Source organism: Tyto alba, unplaced genomic scaffold (assembly GCF_018691265.1).
Source record: "Tyto alba isolate M040663 unplaced genomic scaffold, T.alba_DEE_v4.0 Super-Scaffold_2, whole genome shotgun sequence".
In the NCBI taxonomy this organism is placed as follows: Eukaryota; Metazoa; Chordata; class Aves; order Strigiformes; family Tytonidae; genus Tyto; species Tyto alba.
The window spans coordinates 37,728,692-37,747,192 of record NW_024881282.1 but is presented as its reverse complement, the minus strand read 5'-3'; the positions used below and the strand labels follow the sequence as shown (position 1 = coordinate 37,747,192).

Below are 18,501 nucleotides of genomic sequence, written 5' to 3'. Positions count from 1 at the left end.
TGACCTTGAAATAAGATTTTTGGGTTTTGCTTCTTACAAGTCTTCAAAATAATCCAGTAATTCTCTGCTTGAAACCCCTAAACGCATTCACTGTCTTACACACCAAGTTGTGTATTTCAAAACACCCTCTTAAAAAACATATATTTTGCAACCTAAAGCATTACTGTCACTTCAGGAAGCAGAACTTCTAGTATCTCAAAGGCCTCATCTTTTATACAAAGGCACTCTTAATGGTAGAAAAAAATGAGTTCAAATTCCCTCGAGCATAGCATACAGGCAAAACTTTCATTTTTACATCTTTCATTGCCTCTGTCTGCAACAGATATGTATCTTGCATAGTCTTCAGAAAGCTTCACTATTTAATTGCAGTTGTATTTTCCACAGTTGTTTTCAGACTATATTGAGATGTTGGTCATATACAGATTCATGTGTCACTCTCATGGAGGCATTCTGCTGTGTTTCAGTTCAGTGAAGTTTCAAATCACTCAAAATGTTTCTGATTTCAGTAGTTCTTTCTGTTGAGTATTCAGATTAATTCTTCTCATATGAACATGTATGCAAAAGCAGGTCATAATCTACATCCAGATTATCTGATGGGGTGGAATGTTTCCAGTCTTGCCCTCTGAAACAGTAGGGACAGTGAAGGGCAAGTGGTTAGACTGTGCTGTCTTGAGGTGGTTCCCCTGTCTTTTATAAACATCTCTAGTATGCTTTTTGTGGATTGAAATAGATTAAGGTGGCAAATAATTCTCTAATATTACTGTTACATGTGCTACGACTTGGAGTCTGGTTTTTGCCTTCTAAGTCTTCTAAAACCTCTGTAGTTTGTCCTAGGAGAGGTAGGATGCAGCCATCGTGATACTGAGGAGCTACAAGTTCTCCTCATCACACAAACCAAAGCAACACCAGGATGCTCTTCTGCAACCCTGTCAGTAAGCTTGCCCCTAGCTGGGAACAGTATGATGTGAGGCAAAGGCTGGTTTTACAGTGAAAAACTCTGCTCTGTCCTGGATATTTGTCTCTAATGGTATCCTGGTGCTTTTCACAAAAGTAGGATACATAAAATAACTGGAGTGATAGTAAAAGCAGCCTTGAAATGTCAAGGGAAACTTAATATCTGCAAAAGAAAAGGTTTTATATCTCTGATATGTTCACAGACTATGATGATACGCACAATGTAAAAGAGAGTGAAGTAGGTGAAGCTATTACTCCCAATATCTCTATAAAAGCTGGCTGGGATCCTGCAGAGCAGTGTGCTGTCTGAAACTGATGAATTATGATATGAAGTGTTAAGTATAGGTTAAATATTATGCAATACTAATATTGGGATACAAAGAATGATAGCTAGATTAGTCAAAATTCAATCACAAAGTTGTTAAACTTGAGGAGTAGTATGTTATCCTAAAACCCATTAATTTGTCACAGAATTTCTTATTGTTATGCTGTCTACATGAAAAAAAAAAAAAAAACAAAAACAAACCAAAAAAAAAAACAAAAACAAAACCCAAACCTATTAAAAGTATCAAAAAGTCATAATATCTATTAAAAATTAAGCTGCTTCTGTTAGTTTATTAGTTTAGTATCTAGAATGGATTAATTTGGACATGAAGACTTCTGTTGCTTCTGAAATTTTTAGTGGTTTTCTAAGCAAAAGTATTGCAATCAAAAATACAATGTATGTCATTAACATCCTTATTTTATGCATGAAAATGAAGAAGAGTTCTTGAATATTTTGATAGAATTTTCTTTTTTATCTACCTACAGCTGTAATAATAATAGGCTTTAGATACTGTAAAAGATGTACAAAAAGGAAGCAATCTCTTCCCCATGTTCATGATTGATAGGAAAAGAATAATATATTTAAATTGCAACATAGACATATATTTAGGATGAATACTATGAAGAAAACTTTCTCCTGCTTGTGATAGTGAAAAACAGGCCACCTGCTGAGACTGTGGAGTTGGTAGCATCACAGATTTTTTAAAAAAGGTTTCTTAAACTGGGCTATAGTCCCTGAAGAAGGGAAAGGTGAAGAGGTTACAGAATGCTCATGATGGCTGGGAACAGTTGATGGCCTTTAATTTCTGGCAGCTATTCAGTCTCTCCACAGTTGGGCAATGGATTCTAACTACTGCAGCCAATATATAGAAATGGAACTAAGTTCCTGCCAGCCGTTAGAGATTTTTGGTTGTTCCCTGTTAATATAAATTCTTATCAACAAGAATTACAACTGCCTGTCGCCAAGTTAGGGGAGTTGTGGAGAAGCAAAAGGATCAGAAGGTTATTGCTCAAAAGAAAAATGATTCCAAAAGTCAGTTTAATTTGCAAAAAAATGTGAGAAATGGTGGATTGGACAAATTTCTGTCAAGAGTAATAGATATTTGATCCTGCTCTAGTCAGGGGAAGAGACTCAGTAGGTGACCTCTGGGCGTCCCTTCCAACAGTTACGACTCTACTGTCATAATTCTGGATTTTGCCTGTGAAACATGAGGTTGGAGAGATTAAATCTATCCACAGCTGAAGCTTGATCCTCAACTTCCCCCCCAGCTCGGGCAGTAGGACAAGACCCGGGCTGTCAGACCCTGCCCCGGAGGGGAATGGGCCAAGGCCAGGCCAAGATGTCAGCCTGTGGGTTGACAACAGGATCAGGCCCACCGAGGAGATCCAGCGTCAGACACATCCTTGGGATGGGCAGGCAGGGCCTCCCTGCAGCGCTCTCTGGGGGTCTCTCCCCACAGACACCAGAGGGAAGGGGCCACCCTTGGCTGTGCTGGCTCTGCCTTGGCCCCAAGCCCCACTGCCAGATCCTAGCAATGGAGGAATGTGCTCCAGGTCCTTACACCTCTTTCTTTTTTACCAGGGTTGGGTTTACTACAGCATCCTGTAGATTTAAGCTATTGCTTCATGCATGACTGAGGGATGTGCAGTGGGTAGATCTGAACATGCCAGATTTATATGCATCAAAACTTGCCAAATTGTTCAAAGACAGAACTTCTGACCAGGGTCGTTTATTCAATGCCTTTCAAGTAACAGTATCTACTTGAGGTGGTCTGCCTCTGGCTGCCCCCCAGGTCTGTACAACTTCTAATTTGAATCTTTATGTAACAGGTTAAAAATCTGCTTTTTTATAATAATAAATTTTCAGAGACCATACTAATCCAGAAGGTAATTGTTTAAGTCACCCCAAGAGAAGCTGAGGAGATAGCTAACACATGTTTTATTGTGACAGAAGATTGGTTATTTTTCATTGGAGAGGTATTATGGTATCTTAAATCTCTGTGTGGCTCACTGGTGAAGAAAGCACTCCACCAATGTGCATCAGATTTTAAACTTAACATAGTATATAGATACTTATGACAGAACTAAAAAAGTGAGATTGTTGATAATGTGTTACACCTGGTGTCTTCATTTGGTTCAATGGTGATTTGAATGTATTTTTGTTGTTGTTTTTAGTAGCTAAGGATGTCAACATTTTTTTTGATGAGTTAGAAGGTGTGAACAGCCCTTCCAAAGATGATGACTCCCTGCTTCATCATGGTAACTTGACCAGTACTTCTGATGATGCCAGCAGGTTGGAAGTTGTGGGAGAGGTAAGAACACACAGAATTATTAATATAAGAATTAATAATGACCATTATAAAAAGGGAATAAATGTAATTTAATTTAAAATCTCATTCTCTGCAAGTCAACTTGTGTCTGACCTTTCCCATGGGGACTGGTTTTCCATTCTAACATTATAATGCTGAAGTATAAAACATCTCAAGTTAGAAGGAGGTTTTATTGATTTCATGCACCTTCAGTGAAAAGTCTATACATACCTTTGCTGTCTGCTTGTTTTCTGAACTATCCAAGTCTAATGCTTCACTGCTTCTGAAAATAATGGAGAAGTTTTCTGTACATTAATCTTTTGGGGGTAAGGAGAGGGGAGGAAAATTTATCATAAATCTCTCACACGAAGCATTGGTTGTCAGGTATGTGACACATCCCCTTCCAGTGAAGAACAACTGCCCTGATGGTACATAATGGTGTTTCAGAGAAGATACTAGGGAGGAATCATTCAGCACATAGTCCCTTTTAAATTATGTCTTAAAACAGGCAAACCATCATACACCCGTGATGAAAATTTGGGCCTAAATTCTTTTTTGTCTCTTTTGTGTAGAAAGGAACATGATACCCTTTAACTTTCCCTCCAACTGCCCTACAAACCGTGGATGGTTAGGGCTATCTCCTCACAGAGTGAAGAGAAGAGACCAGGGACTTTTCTCCTTTCCCCCAACTCAGGGATGCAGCTGCATCCATACTACTTACTGGAATAGTCTGATGTCGCCTGTGAGCTGTGTCTGAGGATTGTTTGGCATGGGGCTGACTAGCATAGATCAGAACTGGCAGGGACCATACTAACTACTAAAAAGCTTGAAGAAATGTAAGATATTGTTGCAGCTTCTGTCCTGATACTGTTTTGTTTACTAGTTTATGTGAAGGTAAGAAGATATAATTACAGATTATGTTTTTTTTCAGGAGCTAGAGGGTTTTGTGGTGCAAGTTCTTTTGTGAAACACTACTGAGGAGTCAGAGATTTTCCTTGTGTTAGAAATTCAGCCCATAGAGAGCTGCACTCCTGCAATGTTTAGACAGATAATTAAAGTGGCAAAATACAGGGCACTCAGGGATATATATGACCTTGCTCACAATTTCAACTTCCCCTTCACTCATCGCTCCTCCCCAGCTTCCCACACAACTTACAAAGGGCCCTCTTTGCCTGCTTGCACTGTAATAAGTTAATCTGACATGATATTCCTGTGTTACACTTTGGGATCATATACCATACGGTCTTTAACAAAAGGGTGCAGGTGATAGGCATGTGATCTTTGCAAGTTGAAGAGGAAAGATGAATGGAAAGTGGTCCAAAGGTCAGAGGATAATATAGAGCAACATATGCTGCTGTTGATATAACAATACAACAAAAAACAATATTGAAAAGCCTTTTTTTCCTCTTTGATATATTTATTTTTTAAAAGAGAAGGGAAAACATCTGAAGAATATTTTCCTAGGTGAACAGATTCTTTTTTTTTTTTTTTTGGCATAAACTCAGAGGAAAATAGCAATGTGAGTCATATATATGTGTGAGAGGGGAAAAGAACAGAAGACTGAAAATCTTAATGGGAGCTGTGGGATGCTGTAGCCTACAAAAAAAATTTCAAAATATTTGGCACCTGCTTAATTCCAGAAGGAAAAGATACACTGTTTACATGTTGTACAGTTTGTACAGCTAAATATGGGAGCATAGTTATATGGTGGTGGGGTGAACTCTGAAGCTTTAAGCTTTCTTTCAGTTTTTCAGTTTAATTTAGTAGCTAAAAGAGCCTGTAAATCCTCCTTAATATTATCAGGACAGGGGATCCTGCACCAGTGAAAATTATCTCTGAATGTATTGATGTTTGGTTGGTTTAGTTTTGAAGCTAACATTGCAGCAAAATAATTTAACATGATTTCTGGATGAATTCATTAAAATGAATTTACAATCAAAAAAATTTACAAGGACATACCAAAGGTTTCTTATCACTTTTGTTTAGCTGACAAGTTGAAATATTGTTTGCTTCAACTGTTTGAGCTCAGCCAGAAGATCCAATGAAGACTTTACATATGAAGTTTTATCAACAGTTCTTTAACAGATGCAGAGCCAGATTGGGATTCAGCTTGTCCTTTGGCTAAAGATTGGGGGGTTTTTTCTTCGTTTTATGTTTCATTCAAACACAGCTGCAGTCTGAGCAAATTGAAAATCATATTGCCCTTTGTGTGCATTGATTAAAATACTTTTTTACATATAGTAATATAATAATTAGATATACACTTTACAATTTAAATCCAGGGACATATTATTATTAAAATATTATATTACTTCCACTGAGGTTTCTTTTTATGACAACTGGAGTAGAAGCAAAAAGAAGGTAAAAATTAGAGGAAAAATTATTCAGGATCTATATTCTAGGGACGCATCCATTCTGCCTTTCTTTCTATGGAGTAATAAATCAGACTTGCTTACTCAAACGAGGGAGAGTGATGGAACTGGGACAAAATTTGACTTCTACTTAAATGAGTTTATATGTCCTATTCTTTACATTCTAGCTAATGTAGGTAGTTTTGAAATTAAAATTGTAAGAGTCACTCCTACAGTCTTCACTTTAGGTGTCAAACTGTTGATATTTAGGGGGCAGTGTTATTAACATTGTACAGAATAGTTTATTTTAACAATCTCTTTTATAAATTGGAACTTGTACTGAGGATTATGGCAGAAAAAAGGTATTCATATTGCAAAATAAAAATTCTGATGTTATCTATGGCACTTATGTTAGCTTGTGCAATTTCAGCTCAGTTTTCTTGTGTGCATTTACCAGAATACAAAATAACTACATAATGTTTTTTCACCAAATCCCTGTCGTCTTCAGTGATCAGGATGGATATAGAAAGAGATTATCTAAGCTTTCAAAGAAAACTACAAATGTTACTTCTTAACCTTTGAGCACTTGATTTTGCAGCCCAGATAATTTAATTTTCTAGAGAAGATCCATGTAATTAAATATATTATGATGTCAAGAATATACAAATCAATGAAGATACATGGAAAAATAAAGTTGCAGCCTCCACAAAATTATAATCTAAATGGATAAAAGGATATTTAAAAAGAACACACAGAGAAAATATACTTGTTCTTTGATTAGAACTGTGCCTTAAAAACTGGGTGGTTCTGAGTTTCTCTTTTTCTGCACAGGTTCATAAGTTATCACTGTTAGTGATGCAGGTATTAACTCCTCCACCAGCTGTGAAGTCACATGCAGGGAACTCTAATTTCAACTAGCCACAAACAACAGGAAAAGGCAATCTCTTTAGAATTCAAAGATGCTGCCTTCACTGAACATTCATACTGATAATAACCAGGTATGGAAATAATTAGGAATGAAGAAGACTGTCATTATATTAGTGATCACTGGAGTCCCTTCTAATGTATTTTTTTAAAGACCTGCATGTAAAGTTTCAGATTTCCTCGATTTCCCTAACTTTTGTTTAAAAGTTCCATTTAACATCTCTATAGCTGTTAAGGTTACAAATACTCTCATTCTGGATAGTGAAACATTTAGGTAAGGCCTTTAGCCTAAAGCTGTCCTAGCATGTATGAGTTACATGTCTATGAATGCTGATGGCTCCTGATTGTGTGCCCGAGAATATAAAAACTGCTGTGTTCCTTGGAAAAGAATTCCCAATTATACATCTTCAGATATGTGTATTCCAAATAAAGCTGCAAAGATAGCCATAAATACTAAACTTATTGCTAGAGTGAAGGCTTCCCTATTCTTCTACTTTCTTCCAGCATCCATTTTCAGATGAAGGAATGGAGATTCGACATACATGACTAAACCACTTTCCCACCAAAAACTGCAGTCAGACCACCTTTTAGATATATTTTTAATCAGTTTAGGAAGACTAAATTTTGAAGCTATAACATAGGGAAAGGAGATGCAATGTCTGGAGAAGGGTCAGCAAAGGTCAAGGTAGTAGAAAAGTCTCTGTCTAGAATAGTATGAGGCAAAATAATGTGGACAATGCAGAAGCCCCACAGCTGCTGTTTCCTGATACTGCTGGGCCAGCCCTCACTGGCTCCATATCATCTTAGATCCTCAGAGTTCTTGTAAGTCCAGACTCAGTCTGTTAAGTCTCCTTGCTGGTGACAACAGTGAGCAACAGAAAGGGTTCCTTCCCAGAGGCCATACCAGTCTAGTAGGGTTTATCAGTCTGGACATGACCAAAGGTCCTCCAAGTACAGGTAAGGGTGTCCAAGGTGCCTTTCTGAGCAGAAAATTACAGTACTGTAGTTAGTGTTTGACAAGTCCAAATGAAAGTAGTTGTCTCAAGAAGTCATATTTACATGGGAATAAGACCTACATGCCAAATAACTTGGCTAAATCTCACAAATGCTCTTTAATATAAGGTTCTACATGCACTGATAAATCAGTGTAGGGCAAACTACTTGTCTTCAGAGAAAGATTAAATGTAGGAAGCATACAAGGTAAATCTATTTTTCCAGTGGGGTTACTACTGAAAGACACATGGCAGTGGGGTTACTACTGAAAGACACATGGTACTCTCTGGATGGGTCTGCGCTGGCATTTTAGTTCAGATCAGGAGCATACATTTGAAGTGAATCTCTCAAATGCTCCTACCTATGTTTTGTTTGCATTCCAGAGCAGTGTTGAGTTTTAAACTTGGAATCCTTCTGGATACAAATAAATTGTGAGATGTACTCCAGTGAGTCTCCTGGACCAGACTAGCATGGGCCCAAAGTAAGCCCTCAAGCCTACATGGTGTGGACAGCAGATCCTCAGCACAGATTGTTTTGCTCTACAGATCCTTCCCTATTACACCACTTTATGTGCTAAAATATACATAGTGACTCTGGGACCTACAGAACAAGAAGGATAGCTTATCAGGAGGCTTAGAAATCAGAGCAGGACCATCAAGCTGACCCATTGCCTCTAAATCTCCTACTGCACCTTTCCTTTATTTAAATAACCTGAAATACTCTCATGGGGTTTTTTACATCTTCTCAACATAGATGTTTTTATGGAAAAAAAAATAAACTCTGCTTCCTGAGCTATTTTCATATTTAATGCTCTGTGAAAAATACTTCTGATATTGTGATAATTTCATTTGTCAGCATGATATGCAGTATAGGTATAAATGGTTTGTTACTGTTATTTCCTTAGGGCTTAAATCTTTTTTCTTGCCTTCTTTTTCAGTTCAGAAATGTTCTACTATATCAAGTCTGCATTAAGCTGTGTCAGGAGTCAGGCACTGTAATAAAAGAATCTTAGAAAAAAATCCCCTTTCTGCCTTCAGTAAGCTGGATGTACCAAGAGCATAGGACATTTGGGATGCTTTCATTGTTTTTTCCATTTAATCAAAATGCCTGATGAAAGTCAGGAAGATAGCTTACACTAAAATCTTTGAATGAGAATACTGGGGGGGAGTGTTGTCCATAAGAATATTTTTTTTCTATTACTGTGTTCCCTTTTTGCAACTTAAATTCAGCAGCAGTTCTCCTATGGAGAAAATATTTTGAAAAATCCCTATTTTTCCCAGATGGGAAGGGCAAAATATTTTTTTCAGAGATTTGACCATATATTTTAGGGTATGGATATTTCTGACAGGAATGGTTGAGCAAAATCTGGATAAACAGAGAGAAATTAGCCTGACCCTCCTTTCAGCTTGGAGCTTGACTGATCTTGAGGTCCCTGAAGGTCCCTGCCCATTAAGCTGCTCTGAGGGAGTGTTGTTTGTTCCCATATATCATTTACAGTGTACATTTTTTTTTTGTACAGAACACCAGCCTGCAAACTGCCAGACAATTTCAACTCATCTGAAAATTAAAGCTTAACCTCTGGGCATTATTTGTATTATGTGGAAGTGTTAAATTGTGAGGAGGATCTGTAGAGAGTTTCATCTCATGAATATCCGGAAAAAGACCAGCAGTTTTCTTTTTTAGATCTCAGGAGAGGGATCTGCTTGACCCCTTATTAACAGTGAAATCCAGTTGTTTTCTTTCTGTCAGAGCAAACATTTGATCAGACATGTTCTTTGCAGGAAATAGCCAAGAAACAGTAATTATTGTGTTTATGTACTGCTAGACCATACACCAGGAACTATTTTCAGATAAATCCACAGCATTTCCTCAGCTGTTCTTTAGGCAAAGAATATTCTGTAGTTAGATGAGGTATGGTGAGGTAGGTACAGGACCTTCATATTATTGTCTGTCCTGTGAGTCAGAGGTACTAGAGTCATTGCAAAGCAATGAGAATCTTTGTGCCACTTTTCAGTTTTTCTCACTACACTAAATGCTAATGTCATTGTTTATTCTTCTCACATGTACAAAGACTAAGTTCTTAATTTTGTTCTTACCATACTAAGTTCTTAATTTTGAAATTTACTCCTCAGTAACACTATTCTCTGCTTTACTTTATATGTTAGAAGTTACTCCTACTTTTATGGATGGAGGTGGGGGAGGAATGTTGGCTTGTGTTCTCTATTCTCTCCTATGCCATGCCTATACAACCAAACATCTGCCTAAGAAGACCTCCTGATTTTGAGGTGGAGAAGTCTGTACTCCTTTCAGATGACCTCAGAGGCACCATATGTAAAGAACCTAAAAACTTGAACAGCTTGTTCCGATTCCTTATCTTTCTTGTTGAATATTACTGAAAACTCATGATGGAAACAGCAGTGCAGTAATTACCAAGGCAAATTAACATTACTAAAATGTTTGACTTTCTCTTTACAGGAGGTACCTGATAAGAACAAGACCAATGGACTGTATTTTAGAGATGGGAAATGTCGGATTGACTACATCCTGGTGTATAGAAAGTCCAATCCACAGACAGAAAAGAGGGAAGTATTTGAGAGAAATATCAGAGCAGAAGGGCTTCAAATGGAAAAAGAGGTAAGAGAGCTTCCTTGAAAAAAGCTTTCAACATTTAAAGCTGTGAAGAATCTGAGGATATGAGTTTTGTTTATTCTGAAACCCCATTACTCTGCTGTAGCAGTAGAAAAATGCTTTTAAGTATGCTTAAATATAGGCTATTTACTGCCAGAGCAGTGGGAAAGCATAGCCTAAAGGAAAATCAGACACAAGGATTGAAGGCCAAAACAGGCCATTGCAGTCATCTTTTTCAACCTTATGCACAAGTAGGCCACAGAATTTCATCCACTGTGCTGTGCCACAGAGAAAACAAGTGCTGGGTTTGGATGGCCTAAATTTTAATGAGTGCAATCCACACTTCTGCACCTGTTTCCTTTTAGCTACCTGTTCCACTCTTTGGTGGGGCTCTTGATACTCTTTCCAGAGACCTAACTAGACCCCTACCTTCCTTTTCCTGTCATCTTAGGCATAGGGATTTGAGCAGTATTTTGGTAGTTTGAAAACATCCTTCAGTCTCTCCTCCTGTCTTAATCCTAAACATTTAAATAATTGGACAGTACATATGAATCATTTATATCAATGTTACTTTCAACAAAATGTTCTTAAACAGTAAATCTTTTCTGGACAAGAGTGTAAAAATTAATGTAAAGTGTCTAAAAATGTATTGATGTGATATGTAGCAGGAGACCATCTCTCTTTTGCCTAGGCTATGTTCCTTCTTAAGCTTTCATAAGTGTGCTTAAACAGGGCTTAAGTCTCACTTCCATGCAGAATAGATATTGCTGACTATTTCACTTTACTTGTGCTTGTTCAACTCACACTCATGCTGATTTGCATTGTCATGCTGCCACTGATGGAAATGGTAGAGAAATTTTCAAGTTACAGGCTTTGGTCAATTATGTAGGTGCTGTACATTTTCTCCCTTTCTTCCACTGAATTCCTGGTACACGTGTAGATATTCTGCTTGTATATTTGAAAGGTACGTTTTTTTGGAGAACACTGAGGAGGAAAAAAATGGAAACTGTCTCCAGAATAATGAAAGTGTTTACTTTCTTTAAATATTTTTGAATGAGCACAGGTACTGGTGGATATAAGTAGATAAGAGTATATCACTGGTTACATTAACTAGTTATGATAAACTATGCCTTCAAATAACCTGGAAGTTAGCATCTTTAGTGCTGCAGTAGTTGATAGATGTTCTCAGTGGGAGCCATTGTTCATTTATTATGTTTCCTGTAAGCATACCACTGTTTGTAGGTGTTGTAACCCAACATCCAAAAACATGAGAGTGTTGCTGCAGCTGTTCAGCTTCACATTCTAGAATTCTGACCTGCTACCACCAGAAGAGACACTGAAGAAGTGTCTGAAGTTTGGGCAGTGTAGAAAATGAACATGGAATGAGTCCTTTCTATTAATACATCTGCCCAGAGGTTTCAAACCAATCTTTTCCTACTTTGTGATTTTTGCAGATTTATTATTGTGCTAAGGTCAGCAGTGAAAGCTAAGAAATCACTTTATATTTTAAGCATTATGAAACTTATTGCAACATTCTGCACAGGAAACCTTTTCAAATTGATGATTTAAGTGCTTACTATAGAGTTTTCTTGTGTCTTTCAAGTCCATTTATTTGGACTTTGCTGCTTAGGCTGCATGAATGTTCTGTCCATTTGATTATTCATTTCAGTTTCTATTATGCTACTGACATGCTGTTTTATTTCTTATTAATCTCATTTGGCCTTGGTGCGACTTCTTGCCAGTGTCAGTAATTGCACATTTTCTAAACTCAGAATGATCAAAATGAGGTTGTGTTACATGACTCAGGTTAATGTTTTTAAAATCTGGGGTAGCAATCTTTTTTAACATATGCCTCTGACCTAAAAGTAAACCCTAGCATGTATATTTTATGATCATGTTAGTTTCCAAATTGAATTATAATCCTGAAGGAAATAAGTACATTCTTGATACACTCCTTCCCCACCGCACAGAGTAACAAGTGTGCTGCGTAATGCTTAGGTTTAAAATAAGTGGTGTGATTGGTTAATGCTTGCGTTATTTCTCATTATTTTTACTTCTCCTTTTGGTGAGACTGCACATCATTCTGAGTTTCAATTCTTGAAGATTTTAACAGCAGATCTGTTTTCTAGATGTTCGTATATAATATACTGCTTCCCCTGGGAAAAGTTTGCTCCCAGGTAAGACAAGAGAATTGTCTGTGGCTTTGGCCACAGAACTTATACAGAGACAACAGGCTGTAGCTGCTGGACAGAAAGAAACTTTTTAACTTCCATAAATCTTGTGTGGCTGTTGGTTCGTTCTCGTTTGACTACTGGCTGTTCGTATATTGACATTCAGTTGTGTTAGGCTTGTCTTTTTAATGTGAAATCAGTGACAGAGAGATAAACTTACAGAGCTGTTCACACCGCAGTTTCAAAACTATATTCCTCAGTAACACTGCTGAGAGAGAAAAAGGTATGCAGTGGCTCCCTGACAAGTGTAGCACAGCAAAATACCCAGGAAATGGTGAGTGCAGGCAGCAAAGTGTTCACTTAACAGCGTGAAATGAGAAAGTGAATCTGAAATTAATTCATGAATGTCGAGATAACTTCAGGCACAGTGTCAAGATCATGTAGCTGAGAAAGGTCTGGACAGATATATTTCTGACTCTAGAAAAAGGCGATAACATTTTGCAGATATTCCCAAACAAATTCTCACTCACATTCTTCAGCTATATCACACCACTCACCCATGGAAGTTCTGCCAGGTTTGGTGCTCTGTATATCCAGTAGAAAACAATGAGGGGATCTCAGACCAAGGAACACATCATTGAATTAGTGAAGGTACGGAAAACAGAACTCTAAGAGTGAATGCTAATCAAGTGGAACACCATGAATAGTTTTCTGACCCTTCTCCCTGCTTTTCAGTGTATATTGGGTCTGGATAGGATGACTGTATTGTCTCAGTCTAACATGGGTCACATACAACACATGCGATCATACGCGTAGGATTGCTAGGTAAGTTAATTGAAAATGTAGGTCACTCCAGGAAGAGAGACTGTATTATCTTTTCAGCCAGCTATAAAATTTCCTATATTGATTTATCCTTTTTTACAGTGTCTCACAAGTGAGATAAATAACTATGATATCCTGGCTCTGGGATTCTTAATGACCCTTTGAAACAAACTTATGTAATGGGTAAAATGGAGATGTTCTTATCAGAGATGAGGTACCAATAACATTGCTGGTTTTTAGGCACTGATACCTTCTGCAAATATTACACAGTACTCACACCTTCCAGACTTGACTGGCAAATGGTTAACAGGGGACAGGGTACTATTGTCCACATTCTGAGGGTATGTTTCATGTTTATCCAAATACAGGATAAACCCAAGACTAAGATCAGCCCATTGATGCTTAGGAAAAAAAAAAAAAAAAAAAAAATCACTTTTATGTAAAGAGAAAGTGCAGAGACTGCCTGTCAGTCCAAAAATAGTGTTCATGCCCCTGGGACAGTAAAAATCTATCATTTTGCTGGAAAACCTATCTCTTCAAGAGAGAATGAAGAGTCAAAATTACATTGAGCCAATGGTATTTTTCACGAGAATAAAGATAAATTCAACCTCTTGGCCAAAATCCAGCTAAGGTCCCTTATCCCAAATTATTCCTGCAGCTTCAACTAATGTATTTTATTCCCTGTCCTAGATGGCCAGTTAGAACTAAATTGCTGTAAACAGTAACTACACTGTGCAGGTACATGGATGCAATATTACAGACATCTTTCAGTAAGGTACTTTAAATTATACTACATTAAAAGAACATGTACAGAGGTAGCCAGCGTGGAGCAGCAAACATACATAACTTGTTCACTTGCACCCTATTTAAGCTGGACTATAATGCAATGCAAATGCAGGATAGAAGTAAGGTAGTTCTAAGAAATATGTACTGGATGAACAAATACAGATCACCTTTGGATTTGTAATTTGTAAAAGAGAAGAAGAAGGTCATCTTAGAACTAAGTAAATGCTGTGTATTCAAAATGTATCTGATGTTGGGTAGGATCTGGTCATGTAGCCCTAGGAATAGACTACATTTAATTTGAACTTGGCACAGTTTTTTTCATTTTTTTGCTTCTCATGATTACTAATTCATACAGAGTAATTTTTCTACTAAGTGGACTTGATATATTTTGCTTAATGATTGTGTCCAAAGTTTTAAAATTATAATTTATAAGTTGATTTGATACAGTATATCTGCAAAGACATTTGACATCCAGTAGAAATTGGTAGATAGAAATGTATTAAAGGGGAACTAATCATATACGTAGTGAAAGTAGTAATCAGGCCCTTTATTTTATCTATTTTGCATGTTTATGCATACTGATGTTTCAGTATAAAAGCAACGAACTGCTATAAAGGAATAACATTCCTTACTGACTTAAAAAGCAGGTCTCCTCACAGCTACTGGCTGCAGAATATGTTTCAGGAACTAGTTTCAGATACTTTACAAAAAGCAGTCAGTCCATTTGGGCTACTGCCCACACACTGGTCTTTGCATCTCCCAGATAAAAGAAGATGTTAGTGTAGTATACTGGTCTAGTTTTCAAGAACAGTCTAAATTGTGTGGTTTTTGTGTTGCATGTCTGATTAAAAATTTAAACATTGCCATCATAAGTGTCAAGCTGTCACCAGATCATCTCTAATTGCATTCACTCCCTGACTCAAGCAGCAGCTGACACTTTTTGGACACCATTTATTAGCTGATATGCAGCTGGTGTATACAATAGGCAGTAGAAATATACAATAAGCATTCTCTGGAGAAACACCCAAAAGACAGGGAAGCACAGTATAAGCTTCACTTTTGTTGTATGAACAAGTATCTACTAGCAGGTATAATCTGAGTCTGAAAATTCTGTTAATCCAAGTCTTAAAGTTATGTTTAGAATGATGCAATATAATTACAGGATACTATTATTTCATACATTTTCAAGTCTGCAAGCAGATGTAGATAGGTTCATGGTGAGGTAGTAGGAGTTCTACAAAACAGTTTCTCTTAATGTGGCTGTAAATTTGTGCTAATGGCACAGGCCTTCAGAGGCTAGAAACATGTATTCAGTAAGAGACTTGTATTTAGCTGCAGCTTGGAGCCTGGTTTAAAATTATAAAAGTTGAGAGAAATTACAGATGACAGAGAGAGCACACAGCATAGTATTTTCATGACTCTTGGCTCATTCCTGAGCGTAAAACCAAAATAGACTTATGACCATGTCAAAGTGAGGTAAGAGTTAAAAATAAAGAATGAGTATGAAGAAACCAAGAACGTCAAAAACTGAAACTTTAAATATACTTGTGCTCAGAAGGTGATTATGTGAAAGAGATGTTGTAATCCACAGCTATTGGTCCCGAGCATCGTCAAACATTATAATCTCTCTTTCTGTCAAAAACTAGATCTACTACTTTTTGTTGTTAGCATTAGTACTGCAGAGCCAAAACAGCTATGTGAGACTGATCTGCTTTTTTCTAGTTTGTGTGTCATCACTGCAATTGTTCATGAGGCTTCTGTTACATAAATGTTACTGTTGATTGTGATTCATGGACAGAAAAGAATGAAGCTGACTTCCAGACCCCAAGTGGCGTTTGCAGATCTGAGAGGGGAAAGGTGTTTTATAAACTTAGCTTATGTAACTTGGTTCTCTGAGAAGCAGCGCACAATAAAAACTCAGTGCCTTTGGAATTGACTCCAAGTTTCTTTTTCAGTTATGCTTTCAATTTATTCAGTTATTTAGCAAACAATAAATTGTTTGTAATGTACTGCTGCTATAGATGTTAATTTACTCAACCAGGCATACAGTTTATAACAGAGTGCTCAGCCTGTGGCCCACTATCTGCAGCTTGCCAGGAGAGTTGTGTGGTGGCCAGTAGAAAGCTGCAGGTCAGCTGGGGAATCTTTTCCTTGCTGCTAGTTTTTCTTTGGTGCTCATATTCTTCCCCTGTCATGTTGAGCTTACTCTGCACATACCAAAAAACCACTATCCACTAGAGAAAGCTAGGGAAAGCTTTCACCACTAAAATTGCATCTGCTGTCCTCTGAGCTTTTTTTTACAGAGAGAAAGATATCTATGAGCATACACTGTATGAGATATGTGCTAGGAAGCACCAAGACAACTGCATGTGATGACCAGCCATACCGTGGAGGCATGGTAGATCAGGCCACACAGATGATTTCACCTATGGCTAATAGGCTTCCCTTTAGGACAAACTGGCATTTGAACAAAATCAGGCCTTCTTAGTCTTTGGAGAAGATCAGATGGTGTATTGGGTTTGCATGGCAAGGTTTTGGTAGCTGGGGGAGCTACAGGGGTGGCTTCTGTGAGAAGCTGCTAGAAACTTCCCCTATGTCTGACAGAGTCAATGCCAGCTGGCTCCAAGATGGACATGATGTTGGCCAAGGCTGAGCCAATCAGTGATGGTGGTAGCACCTCTGTGATAACATACTTAAGAAGGGAAAAAAAATGCTGTGGACCAGCAGCCAGAAGAGAGGAGTGAGGATACGTGAGAGAAACAACTATGCAGACACAAAGGTCAGTGAAGAAGGAGGGGCAAGAGGTGCCCCAGGCACCAGAGCATGGATTCCCCTGCAGCCTGTGGTGAGGAGCGTGGTGAGGCAGGCTGTCCCACTGCAGCCCATGGAGCTCCACAGTGGAGCAGACACCCACCTGCAGCCCATGGAGGACCCCACAATGGAGCACACCGTGATGGAGCAGGTGTATGCCCAAAGGAGGCTGTGACCCCATGGAGAGCCCACACTGGAGCAGACTCCTGGCAGGACCTGTGGACCCATGGAGAGAGGAGCGCATGCTGTAGCAGGTTTTCTGTCAGGACTTGTGGCCCCATGGAGGACACACACTGGAGCATCTGTTCCTGAAGGACTGCACCCCATGGGAGGGACTCACGCTGGAGCAGTCTGTGAAGAACTGCAGGCTGTGGGAAGGACTCACATTGGAGAAATTCATGGAGGACTGTCTCCTATGGGAGGGACCCCATGCTGGAGCAGGAGAAGAAATCAAGGAGGAAGGACTGGCAGAGAAAAGGTGTGATGAACTGACCACAACCCCCTTTCACCATACCCCTGCGCTGCTGGCAGAAGGGAGGTAGAGAAAATTGGGAGTGAGGCTGAGCCTGGGAAGGAGGGAGCAGTGGGTGGAAGATGTTTTTAAGATTTTGTGTTATTTCTCATTACCCTACTCAGATTTGATTGGTAATAAATTAAACTAATTTCCCCAAGTTGAGACTGTTTTGACCGTAACAGTAATTGGTGGGTGATCTCTCCCTGTCCTTATCTCAACCCACAAGCCTTTCGTTATATTCTCTCCCCTGTCCAGCTGGGGAGGGAGAGTGATAGATCAGCTTTGGTGGACAGCTGGCATCCAGCCAAGGTCAACCCACCACAGATGTAGTTTGATGTTAATCTACTACTGTAACTAATATCAAGCATCCAGTAGATTTCATGCACTCCAGTAAGTTGTTTTGGTCTCTCACTTTTCTGATCCTACTATTCAATATGTAAATATCTACATTTAATGAACTTACAGTACAAATTATGCAGCCTGCAGGAGCTGTGCTTTCATGAACAGCATAATATCCCATTATTAGCAGGTGCAGTTTGTTATTGAATGTTTTGGTACTGTGTCTGATTGCATCCACAAATTGTGGATGTAGACATCAAAGTGACATAAACTATGGCTACAAAAAGGGAACCAGACTGAAATGCAAGACCACCACATGCATTATAAGTGAAAGTGCTTTAAGCTATTTAATTGAGAACATTGGGCTGTTCATTTCATCCAAATTCAGTCAGAGCAAGTTAAAAACAGATTGGTCTTCCAAAGATTTATTGTTAGTTCATTATCTAAGGCAAACAACAAGTGGAGTCTCTTTTCACTAGTGTTTTACAGAAAAGTGTATAGGTACAGACAGAACAACGTCCTTTTCCAGAGAGTTCTCTGTACCAAAAAGCATTGTCACTAAACAATGGAGGAGT

At 38.4% G+C, this 18,501-nt stretch overlaps 1 protein-coding gene across 7 annotated transcripts in view; it reads left to right on the top strand.

The window, feature by feature from the left end:
* The window catches only part of ANO4 (anoctamin 4), a 201,641-nt gene that overhangs the window by 85,346 nt on the left and 97,794 nt on the right, over positions 1–18,501 (top strand). For 6 of the 7 annotated variants that reach the window (XM_033010211.2, XM_033010210.2, XM_033010209.2 and 3 more), the window contains 2 exons: positions 3,454–3,590; positions 10,331–10,489. In XM_033010211.2, coding sequence (XP_032866102.1) covers positions 3,454–3,590; positions 10,331–10,489 — 296 coding nt within the window. The remainder of the gene's footprint in view (positions 1–3,453; positions 3,591–10,330; positions 10,490–18,501) is intronic. The other variant, XM_033010215.2, reaches the window with a different exon arrangement.